Source organism: Callithrix jacchus, chromosome 16, assembly GCF_049354715.1.
Source record: "Callithrix jacchus isolate 240 chromosome 16, calJac240_pri, whole genome shotgun sequence".
In the NCBI taxonomy this organism is placed as follows: Eukaryota; Metazoa; Chordata; class Mammalia; order Primates; family Cebidae; genus Callithrix; species Callithrix jacchus.
Window position 1 is genome coordinate 52,800,457 of NC_133517.1, and position 19,648 is coordinate 52,820,104.

The 19,648-nt window shown below is 50.5% G+C and overlaps 1 protein-coding gene across 43 annotated transcripts; it reads right to left on the reverse strand.

Annotated features, from left to right (window-relative positions):
• Positions 1-106: 106 nt before the first annotated feature.
• ZNF7 (zinc finger protein 7) lies at positions 107-17,756 on the reverse strand. 43 transcript variants are annotated; one of them, XM_078352798.1, is made up of 6 exons: positions 17,398-17,756; positions 15,671-15,715; positions 15,157-15,283; positions 6,476-6,592; positions 3,194-3,247; positions 107-2,169 (listed from the first exon to the last, which is right to left on the reverse strand). In XM_078352798.1, the coding sequence occupies exons 1-6, from the start codon at positions 17,689-17,691 to the stop codon at positions 353-355; spliced, it is 2,454 nt and encodes an 817-aa protein (XP_078208924.1). In that variant the 5' UTR covers positions 17,692-17,756; the 3' UTR covers positions 107-352. The 43 variants fall into 43 exon arrangements, with proteins under 43 accessions (XP_078208924.1, XP_078208923.1, XP_078208922.1 ...); XM_078352797.1 differs by having other exon boundaries at positions 6,476-6,589; positions 15,157-15,316; XM_078352796.1 differs by having other exon boundaries at positions 15,157-15,316.
• Positions 17,757-19,648: the final 1,892 nt, after the last annotated feature.

Consider the following 19,648-nt stretch of genomic DNA (forward strand, 5'->3'; position numbering starts at 1 on the left):
TTTGGGTAAATTATTTTAACATACTCAGTCTAGCGGAGCTCGTAGAGCCTTCCTTCTGCCTCTTCCTCATTCACAGGCACCTATGAACTCAAAACTGCACCCTGAGTGTGAGGGACACAGGCTTTATTGAACGGGTTAAGGTCAAACAGTCCAGCAAATAAACGTACACTTTGTATAAAGTTGGATATTCTTGAGAACAATTCTGAGTCTTTACCAACATTCTACATGTTTGTCAGTATAAATGATCCCATGTAAAAGTAAAAGAAGTAAGTTAAGGCTGTAGGTTTATTCATATATATATATATATATATATATATATATGCACACACACACACTTATACAGATAAGTGGTCTATCCTATGTGAATTTTTTGATGCTGGGTAAGCCTTGAGCTCCGATTAAAAGCTTTGCCACAGTCATTGCATTTATAAGGCTTCTCCCCAGTGTGAATTCTCTGATGTATAATTAGATGTGAACGCCACCTAAATATTTTCTCACAGTCATCACACTGATGCAGTTTCTTTATAGTACTAACTTTTTTACGGCTCACAAAAGTGGACCCTTCTAGGGCATTCCCATATTCGTAAAACCACTGGGCCCTAGTGTGTATTCTCTGGTGTTCAATAAGATATGAGCTCCGGCTGAAGGCTTTTCCACATTCACTGCACTCATAGGGCTTCACTCCTGCATGAATTATCTGGTGTTGGAAAAGGGTTGAGTTCTGACTGAAGGCTTTCCCACATTCGTTACATTTATAGGGCCTCTCTCCGGTGTGAACCCTTTGATGTATTGTAAGCTGTGTGCTCATGCTGAAGGCTTTTCCACATTGGAGGCATTCATAGGGTTTCTCTCCTTTATGGATTCTCTGATGGTAAATGAGGCTTGAACTCTGACTAAAGGCTTTTCCACAGTCATTACACACATAGGGTTTCTCTCCAGTGTGGATTCGCTGATGTTGAATAAGGTGTGAGCCCTGAACAAAGCCTTTGCCACACTCATCACATTTAAATGGTTTTTCTCCAGTGTGAGTTCTCTGATGGCGAATAAGCCGTGAACTACAACCAAAGGCTTTTGTACACTTGTTGCATTTATAAGGCTTCTCTCCAGTGTGAATCAGTTGATGCTGACTAAGGCGAGAAATCCACCTGAAAGCTTTCCCACACTCATCACACTTAAATGGTTTCTCTACAGTGTGAATTCTCTGATGTGCAGCAAGGCTTGGGCTGTCTGAGGCTCTCAGAATTTGAGATTTTTCCCCAGTATGCATCCTTTGATGCTGGGCTAGAGTGGAGCTCTGGCTGAAGGCCTTCCCACACTCCTTGCAAGGGTAGGGCCTCTCCCCAGTGTGAGTCCTCTGGTGTCTAACCAGCTGCGACTGCTGGCTGAAGGCTTTCCCACACTCACGACAACCATAGGGCCTCTCTCCTGTGTGGATTCTCTGATGGTGGATGAGGCTTGAGCTCTGACCAAAGGCTTTTCCACATTCCTCACATCTGTAGGGCTTCTCCCCAGTGTGAATTCTTTGATGCTGAATAAGTTTTGAGCTCAGGCGGAAGGCTTTTCCACACTCAATGCATTTAAAGGGTTTCTCTCCCGTGTGGATTCTCTGATGCTGATTAAGCTGCGAGCAGAGCCTGAAGACTTTCCCACATTCTGCACATTCGTACGGCTTCTCTCCATGGCAGTTATTTGGGTGTTTCCCCTGCAAGCAGTCAGATAACTTTTTTTGGCATTCCTGACATCTGCTAATTTTCTTCTGTGTATTAATTTCCCAATGCAGAGTGATGTCTGAAGTGGCCCTGAAGCCTCTGCCACATCCCTCGCATCTCTGGGAAGTTCCTTCTGCACTTTCCCTCTGACTTTCAAGAGGCTGACAAACCAGGCTGCTAGTTCCCAGCTCCTTACTTCCCTGGGCAGTGTCCTTGGTGAAGGGCTTGGGAACCACAGTCTCCTCATTCAAACAGTTATTCTGGAAGACAGAGCCTGTCACTCTCAGTCCAGGACTGCCCAGATGACTGCCTAACCAGACCTCAGAATCAGAAACGTCTCCAAAGCCAGGATTCTGAGCAAAGTCCTGTGGAGAGATTCTGACCATTGTCCCAGAGGATTCTGATTTTAGGATGTCCATGTCCTCACAGGCCTGCTCATTGTCAGTCCTAATCGTAGAATCTGAAACAAACAGGAACAAAGATGTTCCTTAGGTCCTGTGCTCAGAGAAATGACAGACTACAAATGTGGGGGCTGGGCTCAAGGCTTCCAGAATGGCTGCACTGAGCACTGTGAAGCCCCAGGTGGAAACTCGCAAGAGAAGGCAGAGCCTTTGGAAGTTCTCAAATCTGGTTTCAAACTTTTTACTTTGTTCATTCATTCAATAGCAATGAAGTGTACATTATACACTGGGCAGAGTGCTGGGAGCAACACAGACTATGGGGGTGCAGGGGTCTGTGAGCAGAGAGGTCCATCCTACAGGGCACCAGTGTGGGGCAAAGTTCACATAGAAGCAAAGACAACAAAGCAAGACCAGAAGGGTGGGAGGTTACCATGGATTAGGCCATGGGGTCAGGGGCTCCAGGATCCCAGCTGGTGAGGAAAGAGTACAGGGTCTGAGTTCTGAATGGATGGCATGGACTCTGATGAGTAAGACAGGGCTGGAAGAGCTGCCAAGGGACATACTTGGTAAGCTCAGAAGGGCACTGGGCACCTAGGCCGTTCATGGCTACTCCCTGGGGTAGGCTTCTCTGAGTAAAGCCCAGCTCCCTCATCTGCCTCCTGGCTGCTCCCGCCAACTTGTACCTGGCCATGTTCCCTGCTTCTCCCTGGGCAGTGTGTGCCTACCCACAAGACCACACTGACTTCTTCCCTGGGGCTGCAAGTTTCTGAAGGTCCCCAGGGGGACTCCCAGACATCTCCATTCCTTCTGGACTCCCCAAGTAAGCACAGGCTTTTGTCTTACTCTGTAACCCTAGAGGGCACCTCTGCTGAGGTCAGACATCCCCTTGATGTCTGTGATCACAACCATGACAGGACGCAACACACAGCTATGGTCATGACGCAACTACGGTCCCCACCACAAAACAATCACGTTCACAACCACAGCCATGCAGCCACAGCTGTAACCAGCCCAAGTCTACCCCACAGTGAATGCACAGCCCAGTGACAGGGCTTTAGGCTCCAGTTCTTGCCCACTACTAACCATCGGTGGTGAGTTCCCAGCTTCCAGGGATCTCCAAAGGACTTCCTGTCAGTCCTGGAAAATCGCAGAAGGCAACCCTTTCAACTTCACTGTGCAGCAGGGATACACAAGTGCCATGAGGACATAAGCCATCTTCAGGCCTGGTCCTCACATGTTTCTCCTTCCCTGCACAACCACACCACCTCAGCATGCCTGCTCCTTCAACAGGCTTGCTTGGCACTCCTCCCAAGCCATCCCCTGCTGTGAAGATAAGAGAGCAAGGCGGGCAGACACGGTGGCTCATGCCTATAATCCTAGTGCATTGGGAAGCCAAGGCAGGTGGATCACCTGAGGTCAGGAGATCGAGAGCAGCCTGACTAACATGGTGAAACCTCATCTCTACTAAAAATACAAATATTAGCTGAGTGTGGTGGCACGCACCTGTAGTCCCAGCTGCTTGGGAGACTGAGGCAGGAGAATCCCTTGAACCCGGGAGGCGGAGGTTGCAGTGAGCCAAGATCGTGCCACTGCACTCCAGCCTGGGTGACAGAGCGAGACTCCATCCCAAAAAAAGAGAGAACAGGGCACCAAGATGTGCGGCAAGTAATTCTCATGCCTGGAACATGGTGGCCCTAAGAGCTGGGAGCAAGCCCAGGACAGCCCAGCACTCCTGTGCCAGGTGTTGCCCAAGGTCTCCTGCTGCACAGAGTAAAACCTCTACATGGCTAAGCAGCCTGCAGCCAAGAGCACTACTGACCAGCAGACGAGGATATCACAAATCTACCTGACCACATATCAGTTTCCTTCCCTCTGGCACCTTGTGACTGCCCATGAGAAGCCTGGGATACATCATAAAATTCTCCCGGCACAAACCCAGCCTCAGCCGCCTTCTGGCTCTCAGTGGCCCTTGGCTTCCTGCCTGGCCTCGGCTTGCATGGCCTGTTTCTTTGTCCCTGCTTACCACTGTCACCCACCCCCACGGAAGCCCCCCAGGGACCTGTAACCCAAGGCAAGGCTCTCTACCCTTCCCTGGAGCATGAAAGCGCTTCTCCAGTAAGCTTTGGATAACTTATGAGAAGATTATTACAAAATGAAACCTCATTCTGGAAGTGGCAGTCCCTCAGAGAGGACACATACGTCTTGGCTCTAAAGAGCTGAGGCCAGGTGCGGTGGCTTATACCTGTAATCCCAGCACTTTGGGAGGCCAAGACGGGCAGATCATTTGAGCCAAAGAATTCGAGACCAGTCTGGACCAACACAGTGAAACCCCATCTCTACTGAAAATACAAAAATTAGCCAGGTATGGTGGCGGGATCCTGTAATCCCAGCTATTTGGGAGGCTTAGGCACAAGAATCATTTGAACCTGGGAGGCAGAGGTTGCAGTGAGCCAAGATCATCCCACTGCACTGCACTCCAGCCTGGGCAACAGAGACTCCCATCTCAAAAAAAAAACAGAGGCAGAAAAGGGCCAGGCTGACAGCAAGGTTTGTTGGGGGGTGCCGGGAACCACCCACCAGTGGGCACGGTGGTGGTCAAGAGCAAGGGGCTGCACAGTGGGGACCTGGCCTTCCCCCACTGCTCTGAGCCAGTATCCTTCAGTATCTGACGCTGGCTGTACCAGTTGGGAACAGGTTAACATATCTGGGCATTTCTGCCTTATTTAATGTATTCTGGTTTTGTGCTACTGCATATTTTTATCTAAGAGGCCACATTCCTGCCCTGGACTCTTGGGTCTGCAAGCAAGTGCTGGGTGCATCAATAGCAGCTTTCACCTACTGCAGGGTTGTATTTTTTGTGTTGCTTTATCATAATAAGGACCACCTGCTACATATAAACCCAATGAACTAATTCTGCCAACTACAGCTGGCTTTTCTGCAATGGCACCCTCTTTAAACTCTCCTGTCCATGTTGGAAATATTTTAATGGCAGGCTGGGTTTTAGCTGGGCCACCTTACAGCTGTACTTCCTTCTCAGGGAGGCTGAGCAGAAAGGGCAACATGGGTGTAGCCAGCAGAGCCAGTGAGGCCAGGATTCCTGATCACTCTTCCCACAGGTCACATGTAGCCTTCCTGGGTGGCTGCAACGCCCACAGGATGTGAAGAGGCTCGGAAACCCTCCTTGCCCTTTGACGCTGCCTAGGGTCATATGAAATCACAGCCCCTACTTTTCACAACTTTGGACTGTCCAACTTGCTTCCCAAGGGCCCTACCAGCCTGTGGCCTCTGTAGGACCTGGTCCTGCCCTGCTGCAAGAGTGACTGTGATGACCCAGCAGCAGCAAGGGGAGGCGAGGGACTCCCTTTCTGCTGCTGAGATACACGCACCCATTTCCCTCATCATGCTGGGCAGCACGCCAGCAAATCAGGGAAGCAGAGTGCCAGGCAGCTGCCTGCCCAGCAGGGGCTCATGCTGGAGGCGGCGGGTGCCCTGGTGAGGGCTGAGCACCCCAAGATAGGCTGAAGTCCTAACTTGAAGCACCACACCTCAGAATGTGACCTTGTTTGGAAACATGGTTGTTGCAGATGGAATTAATCACCATGAGGTCACTGGGGTGGACCCTTTCCTCATCCCAACCCAAGATGACTGGCGTCCTTATAAGGAGACGGCTACATGAACACAGACATACAGAAAGAAAGCAGCCATGTGAGGGAGTTGGAGATGAGAGTGATGAATGCATCTACAAGCCAAGGAACCCAAGGATTACCAGAAAACCATCAGATGCCCAGAGAGGCAGGACAGGGTCCTTCCGTAAAGCCTTCCCAGGGAGCACGGCCCCGCTGACACCTCGATTTCAGATTGCCAGCTCCACAACTGTGAGACAATCAATTTCTGTTGTTTTAAGCTCCCTAGTTTGTGGATCCCTGTTATGGCAGCCACAGAGGACTAGTGCACTCCTGGAGCCTGAGAAGGTCTGGAGGGAGCCACCTCAGGGCATGTGCTAATCCATGGAAAGGCTACTGAAAGCCAAACATAATGCTTCACTTGGATCCGTAGATTTCTATCTTTGCTTAACAAAAAAAGTATGAATAAAATCAGAAATCAAACAAAATGCAATATAATTTCAAAAACAAGCTCCGTTTTTGCTGAAACACATGGGTTTTTGTGTGCAGTTTGGCCTCTCCCAAGGCAGCCCCATAAGGAGATCTGTGCATCCTTCTATGGGCTGGATGCCATGTCCCCTATAGCATTCCCAGGCACGCAGCAGAGCCCCCAGGACTCGCCCACAGCTGCCTCTGGTTGTGAGGCCCTTCCTGCAGTTTCCCCTCACCCCAGGGCTTCTCTGCGACAGGGTCTAAGCCTCACCTGTCTTGAAGGTCTTTGGTGCCTCTGTCCCCTCTGCTCCCTGCAGGTCGAGGACCCATGGTTCCTGTCCCTGCTCCAGCCGGGAGATCAGCTCAGGCTTGAAAACCAGGAATCCTGCTGTGTGTGCGGCACAGGAAACAGTGTCAGCATGACAGGGAGCATGTAGCACAAGGCTAAGCTTTCCCCGGCTTCCAAATGTAAAGGGGCAGGGGGGCTGGAAGGCACAGGTAGAGCCCCTGTGGGGAGTGAGGGGTGTGAAGGGCGGTGAGAATCTGGGGACACAGCAGCCCTTTCTGTCCAGATCTATCCAGTTCCTGTGGCTGGATGGCAAGGGATAAATGACTCCCACAATCTCCAGATGACCCTGTCACCAAACAGTCTGCAAAGAACACCACTCCACCCCTGGAACTCAGGGGAGAGAGCAGAAGCCCAAAGTCACTTGGCAGAGCCGGGCCTGTTGCTCAGTTCAAAGAGCAGAGATGCCCAAAGAGGCAGGGGTGGTTACAAACTAAGACAACAACAAAAAGACATGAATGAAGCAAATTTTGCATCAGAAAGTTCCAAGGCCCAGTCCTCAGCCAGCAGCCTTCCAGCCTCAAGTCCCTGCACAAAGGACGCCTCAGGGCCTGCTCTCCTCTCCAAGGACTGGGTGGCAGAGACCTGTGGGGGCCCGGCACCCTGCCTTCTTGGGGCCATCTGCCCCCATACCCTCTTTGTGCAGTCAGTACAGAGATGAGTTGGTGATCCATGGGCCAGCCGAGGCCTCTGGTTGGAAGCTTCCCCACACTGGAAGGAAAGAGGCAAGCAGAGATGCCAAAGGCCTACAGCCAATACACTCAAGCCCCTAGATGCAGACAGGACTCCAGACTCAACAGAAATGCACGTTCTCTCCAAGTACATGTGGAACAAAGAAACACCCTCGGGTCAAGTCACCGACACACCAAAGAACAATACCACAGAACATGCACCCAGCCAAATGCAGCTCAGAATGAGATTAACCACAAAATGTTGCTTAGATGCGATTAGCTACTTGGAAACTAAACAATAAATTACTAAGTGGCAAGCATATTTATTATGAGTCAGAATTTATAGGATACAGCCCAAGCAGTATGTAAAGATAAAACTTTTTTTTTTTTTTTTGAGACAGAGTCTTGCTCTGCTGCCTAGGTTGGAGTGTGGTGGAACAATCTCAGCCCACTGCAACCTCCACCTCCTGGGTTCAAGCAATTCTTCCTGCCTCGGCCTCAAGAGTAGCTGGGACTACAGGTGCAGGTCACCATGCCAGCTAATTTTTTGTATTTTAGTAGAAACACAGTTTCACCATGTTAGCCAGGATGGTCTGGATCTCCTGACCTCATGATCCGCCCACCTCGGCCTCCCAAAGTGCTGGGATTACAGGTGTGAACCACTGCACCCGGCTGATAGAATGTTATTTATTTATTTATTTATTTAAAGACATGGTGTTGCTCTGTCACTCAGGCTGGAGTGCAGCTGCACCATCATAGTTCACTATAACCTAGACCAATCCTCCCACCACAGCCTACTGAGTAGTTAGGACTATAGGTGTGTGACATCACACCCAGCTAATTTTTAAAAATTTTTTGTAGAGATGTGGTCTTGCTATGTTGCCCAGGCTGGCCTCAAACTCCTGGGCTCAAACAATCCTCCTGCCTCAGCCTCCTAAGTAGCTGAGATTACAGGCATATGCCACTATACCCAGAAAAATCATTTACTAGAAATGATAATTTTATTTTTTTATTTTTTTATAAAGACAGGGTTTCACCATGTTGGCCAGGCTGGTCTTGAACTCCTGACCTCAGGTGATCCGCCCACCTTGGCCTCCAAAGTGCTTGGATTACAGGCGTGAGCCACTGCGCCCAGCCTAGAAATGAGAATTTCAAAACACAAATGAGGTAAACAGTAAGCTTAAGAAGTTGAGAATGGCCAGGCACGGTGCCTCATACCTTAATCCCAGCATTTTGAGAGGCTGAGGTGGGTGGATCACCTGATGGTCAGGAGTTCAAGACAAGCCTGGCCAACATGGGGAAACCCTGTCTCTAATAAAAATATAAAAAATTAGCTGGGTGTGGTGGCAGTAATCCTAGCTACTTGGGAGGCTGAGGCAGGAGAACCACTTGAACCCGGGACACGAAGGTTGCAGTGAGCCAAGATCGCACCATTGCACTCCAGTTTGGGCAACAAGAACAAAATTTTGTCTCAAAAAAAAAAAAAGTTGAGAATAAACAAAACAATTAGCTGGGCATGGTGGCCCAGGCCTGTAGTCCCAGCTACTTGGGAAGCTGAGGTGGGTCGCTTGAGCCAAGGCAGTTGAGGCTGCAGTAAGCCACTACACTCCAGCCTGGGTAACAGAGTGAAACCCTGTCTCAAAAAATAAAAAAGCAAAACAAACAAAAAAACACCATACATACACCAAACTCACATAAATAAAAAGGAAGAAAATAATAAATCTGGGACAGAATTCAGAGAAATAGAGAACAAAGACATATAAAAACATCCTCCAACCCAACCCCCCCCCCAAAAAAAGGCTGACAAAACCAAAAGCCAGCTCTTTGAAAAGATAAATATGACCGTCTCATGACAAAACTAATCAAGGTCAACATAGTGAGAAGATGCTGCCAAAAAAGAGAATTACAAATGTAACAGATTAAAAACAAAAGGAAAGGCCAGGCAAGGTGGCTCATGCCTGTAATCCCTCCATTTTGGAAGGCTGAAGCGGGAGAATTGCTTGAGACCAGGAGTTTAAGACTAGCCTGCGCAACATAGACCTCCACTCTACAAAGAAAGAAAAAAACAGCTGGGCATGGTGGCGCACACCCATAGTCCCAGCTACTCAGGAAGCTGAAGTGGAAGGATCACTTGAGCCCACGAGTTCAAGGCTACAGTGAGCTATGATTGTACCACTGCACTCCAGGCTGGGCAACACAGCAAGACCCCAACTCTTTAAAGAAGAAAAAGAAATATAAATGCATAAATGCTAATCTAAGACTTTCCTTCCCCAAAAACCCAAGGCCCCAATGGTTTTACAGATTAGTTCCACCAAGTTCTATTTGTATGCCAAATGCCATTTATCAAACATGTCAAAATTAAAAAAGGAAAATACACAAAAAGAAATACATATGTGTGTGTGTGTGTGTGTGTGTGTGTGTGTGTGTATACGTATATGTTCATATTTCTTATAAAAAGAAATATAAAAATCCAAAATACAATATTGGCTAGCTGAATCCAAAGGTGTATCAAAATTTATATATAAATATCATGATTTAAGTAAGGTTTATTCCAAAAATACAAGAAAATATAGCAATGTAATTTCCTACATTAATAAAGAAAATAAATCATGGCTGGGTGCAGTGGCTCACACCTGTAATCCCAGCACTTTGGGAGAATAAGGCAGGTGCATGATGAGGTCAGGAGTTCGAGCCCAGCCTGGCCAACATAGTGAAACCCTGTCTCTTAAAAAAAAAAAAAGAAAGAAAGAAAGAAAAGAAATCGTATAAGTGTCTCAAATGATGCAGAAAAAGAACCTGAAATTCATTATTTATGATTAAAAATAAAACTCTTGGCCAGGCGTTGGTGGCTCATACCTGTAATCTTTGGAGGCCAAGGCGGACGGATCACCTGAGGTTGGAGTTCAAGACCAGCCTGACCAACGTGGTGAAACCCCATCTTTATAAAATTAAAAAAAAAAAAACTCTTTTAGCCAACTTCTGTGGTTATGTGGATGCGTTCCCTTTAAAATCAGGAACACATGACCATAGGATCCTGTTTAACACTCTGCTGCCCACTGAGAAGGTAGAGATGGGAGGAGTGAGGGCTGGGAGGGAAAATACCAAACTCTCATTTGCAGTAATCGTCCTGCTGGAAAAAAACAGAATCACTGACCAACACTGAATTAGCAAGGGAGTTCCACAAAGTTGCCAGATGTAAGATCATCCTCCAGAACCAATAGCATTTTTGTACTTGGCTCACACCTGTAATCCCAGCACTTTGAGAGGCTAAGGCTGGGGGATCACCTGAGGCCAGGAGTTTGAGACCAGCCTGGACAACATGCTGAAACCCCATCTCTATTAAAATTACAAAAATTAGCTGGGCGTGGTGGCACACGCCTGTAGTCCCAGCTACTTGGGAGGCTGAGGCAGGAGAATCACTTAAACTCAGGAGGCAAAGGTTGCAGTGAGCCGAGATCACACCACTGCACTCCAGCCTGGGCAACAGAGACTGTCTCCAAAAAACAATGAAAAAAAAACTTTGTATTAATGACCCCATTACCCAACAGTACGTAAGCAAATCTTTAAAAAGAATTAAAGGCAGCCAGATCACCTGAGGTTAGGAGTTCTGAGACCAGGCGGGCCAACATGGTGAAACCTCATCTCTATTAAAAGTATAAAAATTAGGGCCGGGCACAGTGGCTCATGCCTGTAATCCCAGCACTTTGGGAGGGAAAGGAGGGTGGATCACGAGGTCAAGAGATTGAGACCATCCTGGTCAACATGGTGAAACCCCGTCTCTACTAAAAATACAAAAAAAAATTAACTGGACATGGTGGCACACGCCTGTAATCCCAGCTACTCGGGAGGCTGAGGCAGGAGAATTGCCTGAACCCAGGAGGTGGAGGTAGCGGTGAGCCAAGATCGCGCCATTGCACTCCAGCCTGGGTAACAAGAGTGAAACTCCATCTCAAAAAAAAAAAGTACAAAAATTAGCAGGGCATGGTGGGATGTGCCTGTAATCCCAGCTACTTAGGAGGCTGAGGCAGGAGAATCACTTGAACCCAAGAAGCAGAGGTTGCAGTGAGCCAAGGTGGCGCCATTACACTCTGGCCTGCACAACAAGAGCAAAACTCCACCCCTCCTCCCAAAAAAGAATTAAAGGTTAATTAATAGATTATGTTGGGGAAAACAGCTATGTTTGGACTAAAATAAAACAGGGAGTTTTATGTAACCCCAATACAAATGTCGAGGTGTGATACAGATGAGAAATATAAACTATAAAATCCACTGAAGAAAATCAAGGCCATCTCAATGACCTTGGAGTAGGAAGAATGGTTTGTTTCTTCTTTTTGAGATGAAGTCTTGCTCTATCACCCAGGATGGAGTGCACTAGTGTGATCTTGGCTGAGTGCAACCTCTGCCTCCCAGGTTCAAGCAATTCTCCTGCCTCAGCCTCCTAAGTAGCCAAGATTACAGGCACCCACCATCACATCTGGCTAATTTTTGTATTTTTAGTAGAGACAGGGTTTCACCATGTTCAGGCTGGTCTTGAACTCCTGATGTCAAGTGATCTGCTCACCTCAGCCTCCCAAAGTGCTGGTATTATGTGCATGAGCCACCGTGCCCAGCCAAGGAAGAACTTACTTTTTTTGGGGGGGAGACAGAGTCTTACTCTGTTGCCCAGGGTGGAGTGCAGTGGCACAATCTTGGTTCACTACAACCTCTTCCTCCCAAGTTCAAGAGATTCTCCTGCCTCAGCCTCCCATGGAGCTGGGATTACTGGCACACAATGCCACACATGGCTAATTTTTTTTTTTTTTTTTTTTTTTTTTTATGTAGAGACAGGGTCTCACCATGTTGCTGAGGCAGTCTCCAACTCCTGAGCTCAGGCAATCCACCCACCTCGGCCTCCCATAGTGCTGGGACTGCAGGCATAAGCCACTGTGCTTAGCCAGAACTTTTAAATAAAACTTCAAAGAGACAATCCATAAGGCAAAAACTGATTAATTACATTAAAATCTGACCTAAAAAAGTTAACAAACATGGAAGAGGGGAAAAGATACTTTTTTTTTCAGACAGGGTCTTACTCTGTTGCCTAGGCTAGACTGCAGTGGCACAATGATAGCTCACTCCAGCCTTGACCTCCCAGGCTCAAGGGAAGGCAATCCTCCCTCCTCACCCTCCCCAGTAGCTGGGACTCCAGGCATGCACCACCATGTCCGGCAGAAAAAGTAATTTATAATGCACAAAACTAACCTGGTATTTATCAAATTCGATAAATTCTAAGTTAGTCTTTTTTTTTTGAGACGGAGTTTCGCTCTTGTTACCAGGCTGGAGTGCAATGGCACGATCTCGGCTCACCGCAACCTCCGCCTCCTGGGTTCAGGCAATTCTCCTGCCTCAGCCTCCCGAGTAGCTGGGATTACAGGCACGCGCCACCATGCCCAGCTAATTTTCTGTATTTTTAGTAGAGACGGGGTTTCACCATGTTGACCAGGATGGTCTCGATCTCTTGACCTCGTGATCCACCCGCCTCAGCCTCCCAAAGTGCTGGGATTACAGGCTTGAGCCACCGCGCCCGGCCTAAGTTCGTCTTTTTATAAAACCCTTTCCCATCTCTTGGACGCATCTAGAAATTGATGTCATGCAGCAAGTGGCAGCTGTGACACATCACCACGGCCTGTGCACACATGAGCTTGCCCCAGCCACTCAGTCACTGCTGCAGGTGAGTCATCAGCACATCATACAACACATGCTGAATTCAACTGCACCTTACACTATCTTCAAAAAGTTTACCCTTTGACTTGGCACAAGCAGAACATTATGAATAAATAGAGGCCATGGGGCCAGGTGCAGTGGCTCACGCCTATAATCTCAGCATTTTGGGAGGCCGAGGCAGGTGGATCACCTGAGGTCAGGAGTTTGAGACCAGCCTGGCCAACATGGTGAAACCCTGTCTTTATGAAAAATACAAAAATTAGCTGGGCGTGGTGACAGGTGCCTGTAATCCTAGCTACTCAGGAGGCTGAGGCACGAGAATCACCTGAACCCAGGAGGCAGAGGTTGCAGTGACCCAGTATCACACCATCACACTCCAGCCTTGGCAACAGAGTAAGACTTCGTCTCAAAAAAAAAAAAAAAAAAAAAAAAAAAAAAAAAAAAAACGCCACGGAAAAAGAACAGCAGGTGTACCTTTGAGACTGGAGAAGCAAACTGTTGCTGGAAGAATGACTGCAGCCAGGCGCGGTGGCTCAAGCCTGTAATCCCAGCACTTTGGGAGGCCGAGGCGGGTGGATCACAAGGTCAAGAGATCGAGACCATCCTGGTCAACATGGTGAAACCCCCCCCCCTCTACTAAAAATACAAAAAATTTGCTGGGCGTGGTGGCATGTGCCTGTAATCCTAGCTACTCAGGAAGCTGAGGCAGGAGAATTGCCTGAACCCAGGAGGCGGAGGTTGCGGTGAGCCGAGATCACGCCATTGCACTCCAGCCTGGGTAACAAGAGCGAAACTCCGTCTCAAAAAAACAAAAAAGAATGACTGCAATTCCAGTTACTGGCAAATCAGCAACTGTGTACACACAGGGCCTGAGAGGAGGACAGGACAGCAGATGGAGCTGTTTAAAAGGGATGGCTGCTATATGCCAGGCAAGAAAGCTCAAGCACCAACCTCACTGGATGAAGAAAACCCCAACAACACTTAAGGCTACAGCACCTCTTTATGACCAGGCCCACAAGTTGCCATCATGTGGAAAGCAAGGACACAGATAACCAACCCAGACAGTGCGTGACTAAAAGCTGTGAAGAAACATTAGAAGTACCCTCACTCCATGTCTTTTCCTTTCTATTTCAGTGACACATGGTAAACCAGGTTTAAATGAGTCTAAGAGAACTCTTTAGAAAGCACAAAGTAAAATTAATTAATAAGAAAAAAAATGCATGTAATCAGTAGCATTCCACCTTTCCTAAAATAATGATGGGTACATAATTATGTGTTTTACAACGTAAGGCATCTTAGACAGAATGAAGAAATAACACCTTCAAATCAGTAAGGCATGGCAGACCTAGAATGGGCAAACTCCCTGAGCAGATATTTTACGGAAGAACCTGGCAAGCTAATGAGGTTGTGAAAATATGCTCAAGCTCAGCAGAAATCAGGGAAATGCAAACTCAAATCACAATAGCCTCCCACTGTACACTTATCTGACTGGCAAAACAGAAAGCTGGACTTTGCCAGGCTAGCCAGTAAAGAGGGGTGCAGGCCTAGTCCAACACCCCAAGAAGCTCCTGGCCAACCAACTATGCCCTCATCCATTCCATTGCTGATCCCCCAGCCCAGGCACTCCCTTGGGGGTACAAGGCAGCAGAGGGCTTGGTCACAGGCAAGAGGCCGAGCAATGCCCAAGTTAGACACACACCGCCCCCTTCACCAAGTTGCAATCCAACGACAGTACATACCTTGTAAGAACACAGACACGGACACAAAGAGCACCATGGTGGCTGCCTGTGGCAGTGGTAGAGTTCAGAGAGAACTAATGGCAAGACAGGAGAGCAAGGGGGTGCCCTGACAGCCTCTGTATTGTAGCCCCATGGGCATCGCTGCCACCTCTTGCTCTGGTTGTACAACCTTTGCCTTGGATTCCTCCACCCAATAATTTCTCTCTTCTTGTCTAATAAGCTATTTCAAGCTTGGATTCTATTACTCACCAATTTAACATCTTAGGAAAAAAAAGAGGCTTTACTAACCCCCAGAATCCCACCGATCCTCTGGGGGCTGAACCCCATGACATGCACAAAGCCAGGAACCATCCTGGCACACTCATGAGTCCAAGGCCCCTGTGGAGCCCACAGGGGTCTGAGCATTTGGCCTCCATATCCCAGCCTCTGATGGAGGCCTAGCTGGGTGGGTGCTGACTGATGACACAGGGGAGGGGGCCCCGAGGTGCAGCCTCACCTAGTCCAGCCACACTGCTGTGGTTCTCCAGCATCACTTCCCTGTAGAGGGCCCTCTGGCCAGGGTCCAGACACTGCCACTCCTCCCGAGAGAAGTGCACAGCCACATCGCCAAATGTTACCACCTCCTGAAAGGACATACACCAGCACCCCAGGAATCCCTGGGTGCCAGCCCCCTTCTGGTGCTGCCTCATGGCATGTCTCAGGCAGGTGCACCATGGGGTTGGGTGAGACGCTCACCAGGACTTCTTTGGCTCTAATATTCTGAGGCAGGATAGTCTGGGGGAGGAGGAAGGAACCCAGTCGTGGTGATCATAAAACCCTCCCCCTTCAAGAGCCTCAATTAGGCCCTGGTTTGAACAGGAGTTTGCTCACTACTTCAGGGATGGGGGCAAAGGGGCTTTCCTAAGCCCTAGCAAGGGCCAAAGTAGGGTCTGGGCCCAAGTCAAGTGGGCAGAGCAGGAGATGGGGCTTCACAGGACAAGCAAGGGGAAGGAGGCAGTCAAGCTTCCTACCATGAGACTTGGTGGGTGGGCATCCACGTGTTCTGGCTGAGAGACCTGTTGGCAATCATGAAAGGATTAGAGGTCAGAATGCCAGAAGCCCAGCTTCCAGGCTAATCAAGGGGGTTAGTGAAGGAGGCCCACTGAACTCTTGTTCCTCTTTTAGTGTGTGTGAGTGTGTGTGTGCCATGTGCGAATCACTCCACAAATCTGTAAGGAGTGGACACCATGTGCCAGGCACTGAGTAATGGGGACAGTAGTGGACAGGAGGACCCTGCATTCACAGAGCAGTCTGGTGGAGAAAGAGTTAAATAACCACACAAATAAGCACATTACAACCAGGACAGCGCTGAAGTACAGGGAACTATGAAAATATTTAGACCAGAACAGTGACTTGGTCTAATGGGTCACTTCCCCAGGGACCTCAGCCAAGGTAATGGAGATGGGGAGAGCACTCCAAGCAGCAGGAATAGCATGTGAAAGGGCCTGAGGCAAGAAAAAAATGGGGTTGGATGAACCAGTGGGTAAATCACTAACAGCAAGGGAAGGCAGTAAGCTACCGGAGGTTGGAGTACATAGGAGCAAGAATGACGGACTGTAGGGTAGACAGAAGCGGACATAGAAACCCCTACCCTCAAGTACATAAATTCCAGTTTCCCGCTCACCTGCCACCAGGATGGAACCACGCCCAGGGGTGTAATCTGACATAAATCATTCACCTCAATTAAGCCAATGACCCCAGACCCTCTACCTGACCAGGCACTGCCCCCTGCAGGCCGGAATGGGAAGAGTCTTCGTATGGCAGCATCTAGCCCAGAAAGTGGTTTGTGGGGTGGAAGCCCCAGGTCACCAGCACAGGGAGGCTGACCCAAGCAGCAGTGACCACCGAAGGAGGATCCTCCCATCCCCGGCTCCTGACAGTAGGAATGCCCAGAGTAGCAACCAGAGTTTGGAGAAGACAAACAGCCCACCGCACCCAAGACACCGTTCTTTTCTGCCACTGTCACTTATTCTAGGCCTTCCGGGGCAGTAAGCAAAAAGGGAGGGCCCCAGAAGGAGATGATTTCTCAGAAGAGGGAGTCAGGGTCCCGGAGTAGGCCCAAGCCTGCAGAAAAGGCTGCAGTTGGAGCTCGCCTTACTCGGACCCCTGACACCGGGGCCTGCCACGAGCGGGGCATGCGAGGAGCTGCCAGATTCGGCCAAACGAAGCCCACCCTCGAGCCGCAGCGGGAGTGGGCCGCCTATGCTCGACCACCTCCCATGCTAGGCGCTCGGGGCCCCACAAAGTCCCCGCGGCTTCCCGACTAAAAGCCGGGGGGACGCGGCGACAGCAGTGCCGAAAGCGGGAGAGCGCAGGAAGCCATCAGCGGTCACTCAGACCGAGGACAACCAGAGTCCGCGCCCACCGCGCCGACTCACCCTCCCTGAGGACCACCCGAGGCTCGCAAACGCGCGACGCCGCCGGAAACGGGCCTCCACCACTCGCGTCCGCCGCGCCCCGCCCCGCAGACTTCCGGCCGCTCTGGGGCCTCGGAGGCCCAGCCATCTCGGTGATTCTCAGCCCCGCCTCCAGTCAGAGCCGAGGAGGGGCGAGGCTGGGGCCCGAGGGACGTGAGCCTGGGCGGGACCGGAAGCCCAGATAGGCGGGGTCGGGGACTGGGGGCGGAGCTACAGTCGGAGGCGGGTAGGGACCAGAGCCGCGAGCGAGAGGAGGGCCCAGAGCCCGTGATGGGCGGTACCTGAGCAGGAGCGGGGCGGCTCCCGGAGTTGAGACTGCGCCTCCCGGCTCGCTGGCGTGTTGGGGAGGCGGCGGCGTGGCGAGGCTGACGGAGATCCAGGGGTCGCCCGGCTGGGCCCTGCGCACCCGGATCAGCAGCCTCGGGCGCTGGTTCCCACCGAGGCTGTCCAGGCGCCGCCCGCCCGCGTTCCTGCAACGGAGGCGCCTGCTGGGCGCACTCCCTGCCCAGCCTAGTGAAGACGCCGGGCCCGGGCCTTGTCCCCGGCGGGGGGCTGAAGCGGGCGCGGGGTCGCATGGCTTCCTGGACCCGGAGGGAGGGCGCCCGTCGGAGTTGCCGGAGGCTGGGCCCGGCATCCCCTCGCTCCTCCCCGGCCCCGCGCCGCCCTCGGGTTCATTCTGCGTCCGGCAGAGCCTGCGCGCCTCCCATTGGCGGACCCGGCCCCGAAACCTCGGTGTGGACGCTGCCTGCGTCCCGGCTGCCTGGACTTCCCCGCGCGGCTCCCGGCGAAGCCCCGCAGTCGGAGGGTGCCGAGGCCGCCTGACGCGCCCCTTCCCTCGGGAAGACCGGGGCGGGGGTCCGGGAGGGACATAAGCCGGGCTCTCCCGGCATCTTGATCCGAACCGGCGCTTGGAAACCTGTGCAAGAAGGAACAATCAGGCAACCCCCAACCCCCAGGAAGGCCCAGGTGAAAAAGAAGCCGGTCTCACCTCTCCCCTCGCCGATGATTCCAGCACTCCCACCCCAGCCCCTGTAGCCTCTGAGTTCGAATCCCTCAGCCCCGCATTCTCTCTGGTCACCTAAGTGGATCCCAGCTGCTCAGGGAGCATGTCGCATAGGATAGGAAAGGAAAGGAGATCTGCTTCCCCAGCCGCCCTTCAGACCCCCAGGGCTGGTAGGGGCGGGCAACCCTGTACCCCAACCTAGCCTGCTGCAAGTGAGGGGGACACACCAGGATAACACAGCAGGACGGGGAGAGAACCTGGCCCAGAGCATCCACCTGGTAGGCACCTACCAGGGTGCAAGTGCCAGAGCTCTGAGGCCCTGATGGCCTGTCTGGGACGAGGGGGCTGCCTCCATCCACTGCATCCACTGCCTGGTTGAGTCTAGAGCAAGCAGACCCTCCACAGCCAGGCGCACTCAGACCCTCACATCGTCATGGTGCTTCTGCTCTGGGCCAGCCTGAATTATTCATCCCTGTCTTGAGATTGGGATTCATAGGGTTTTCCAGCTCCCCTGCTTTTTTTCTCTACTAATTAAGAAACACAGAGTCCTTTGAGTGCTCTGGGACCTGGCCACTGCAGCCTTGAACCCAGTCTGGGGCTGAGCACATTCCCTGATAAAGCTGTTCAGGTTGCTTAAAAACACAATCAACCCTGTTGCTAAACACGTAGAAATGTCCCTGTCCTGAGCCCAATCCCTTGAACCCTCATCTAAACTCCATAGCCAGACTCCCTCACTGCAAATGTACCTTGATAAAGCAGCCCTTGCCTCACCGTGGATCCCAAGAAAGCTGAAGCTCCGTATGTAAATTTCCAGAAGAAATGCTCTGAACTGATCACCCCTGGCGTTTAGTGTTTCTCTTGGGAATCCCAACCAATTTCATCTCTGAACTGTTTTGAGAAGTCCTTTGAGGCAACTCCCTGCCATTTTTGGGACAACTCTAGTCTCATATCTGGCCAGATAGAACAATTCCAAGCTGTAAATGTTTCCAGGAAAAAAAACTCAACCAAAAAGGCACTTTCAAGGAGATGCTGCATTTCCAACAGCACTCTCCGAATCCAAGTGGACAGCTCAGAGCAATGGTGCTTCCAACAGGCTCTGTCTGCAAGTCCCTTGCCATCTGTAGTGAGGGGATCCCTACATCTCAAAGTGAGTTTAAATATGCCTTGGATTTGTTTTAATCAGATGTGGGGTAAGACATGCAGACATGAGAATGATAGTCAAGACAGAAGACATTACGGTCATGGGTCCCTGGAAATGGGGCAGGGCACACAGGGCCATGTGAGAAGGACCAGGGATGGTCAGGAGGCAGAAAGGGGAAGAGGGCCAAGTTCCGGCAGAGTCTTTATTTTCTCTGGAAGAAGGCAGGTGTGGGGTAGGTGTGTGGAGTGAGCTCAGGATTGGACTGTTTGAACAATCGTGGCAGGCTCTGGGCTACAGGGGTGGTCCTTTTTTGTCCAGTACCTGGCCCCGGGTAACTTAGGGCAGAGGAAATATTGGCTTAGTGAGTGACAGTGTGATAAGGGAGATA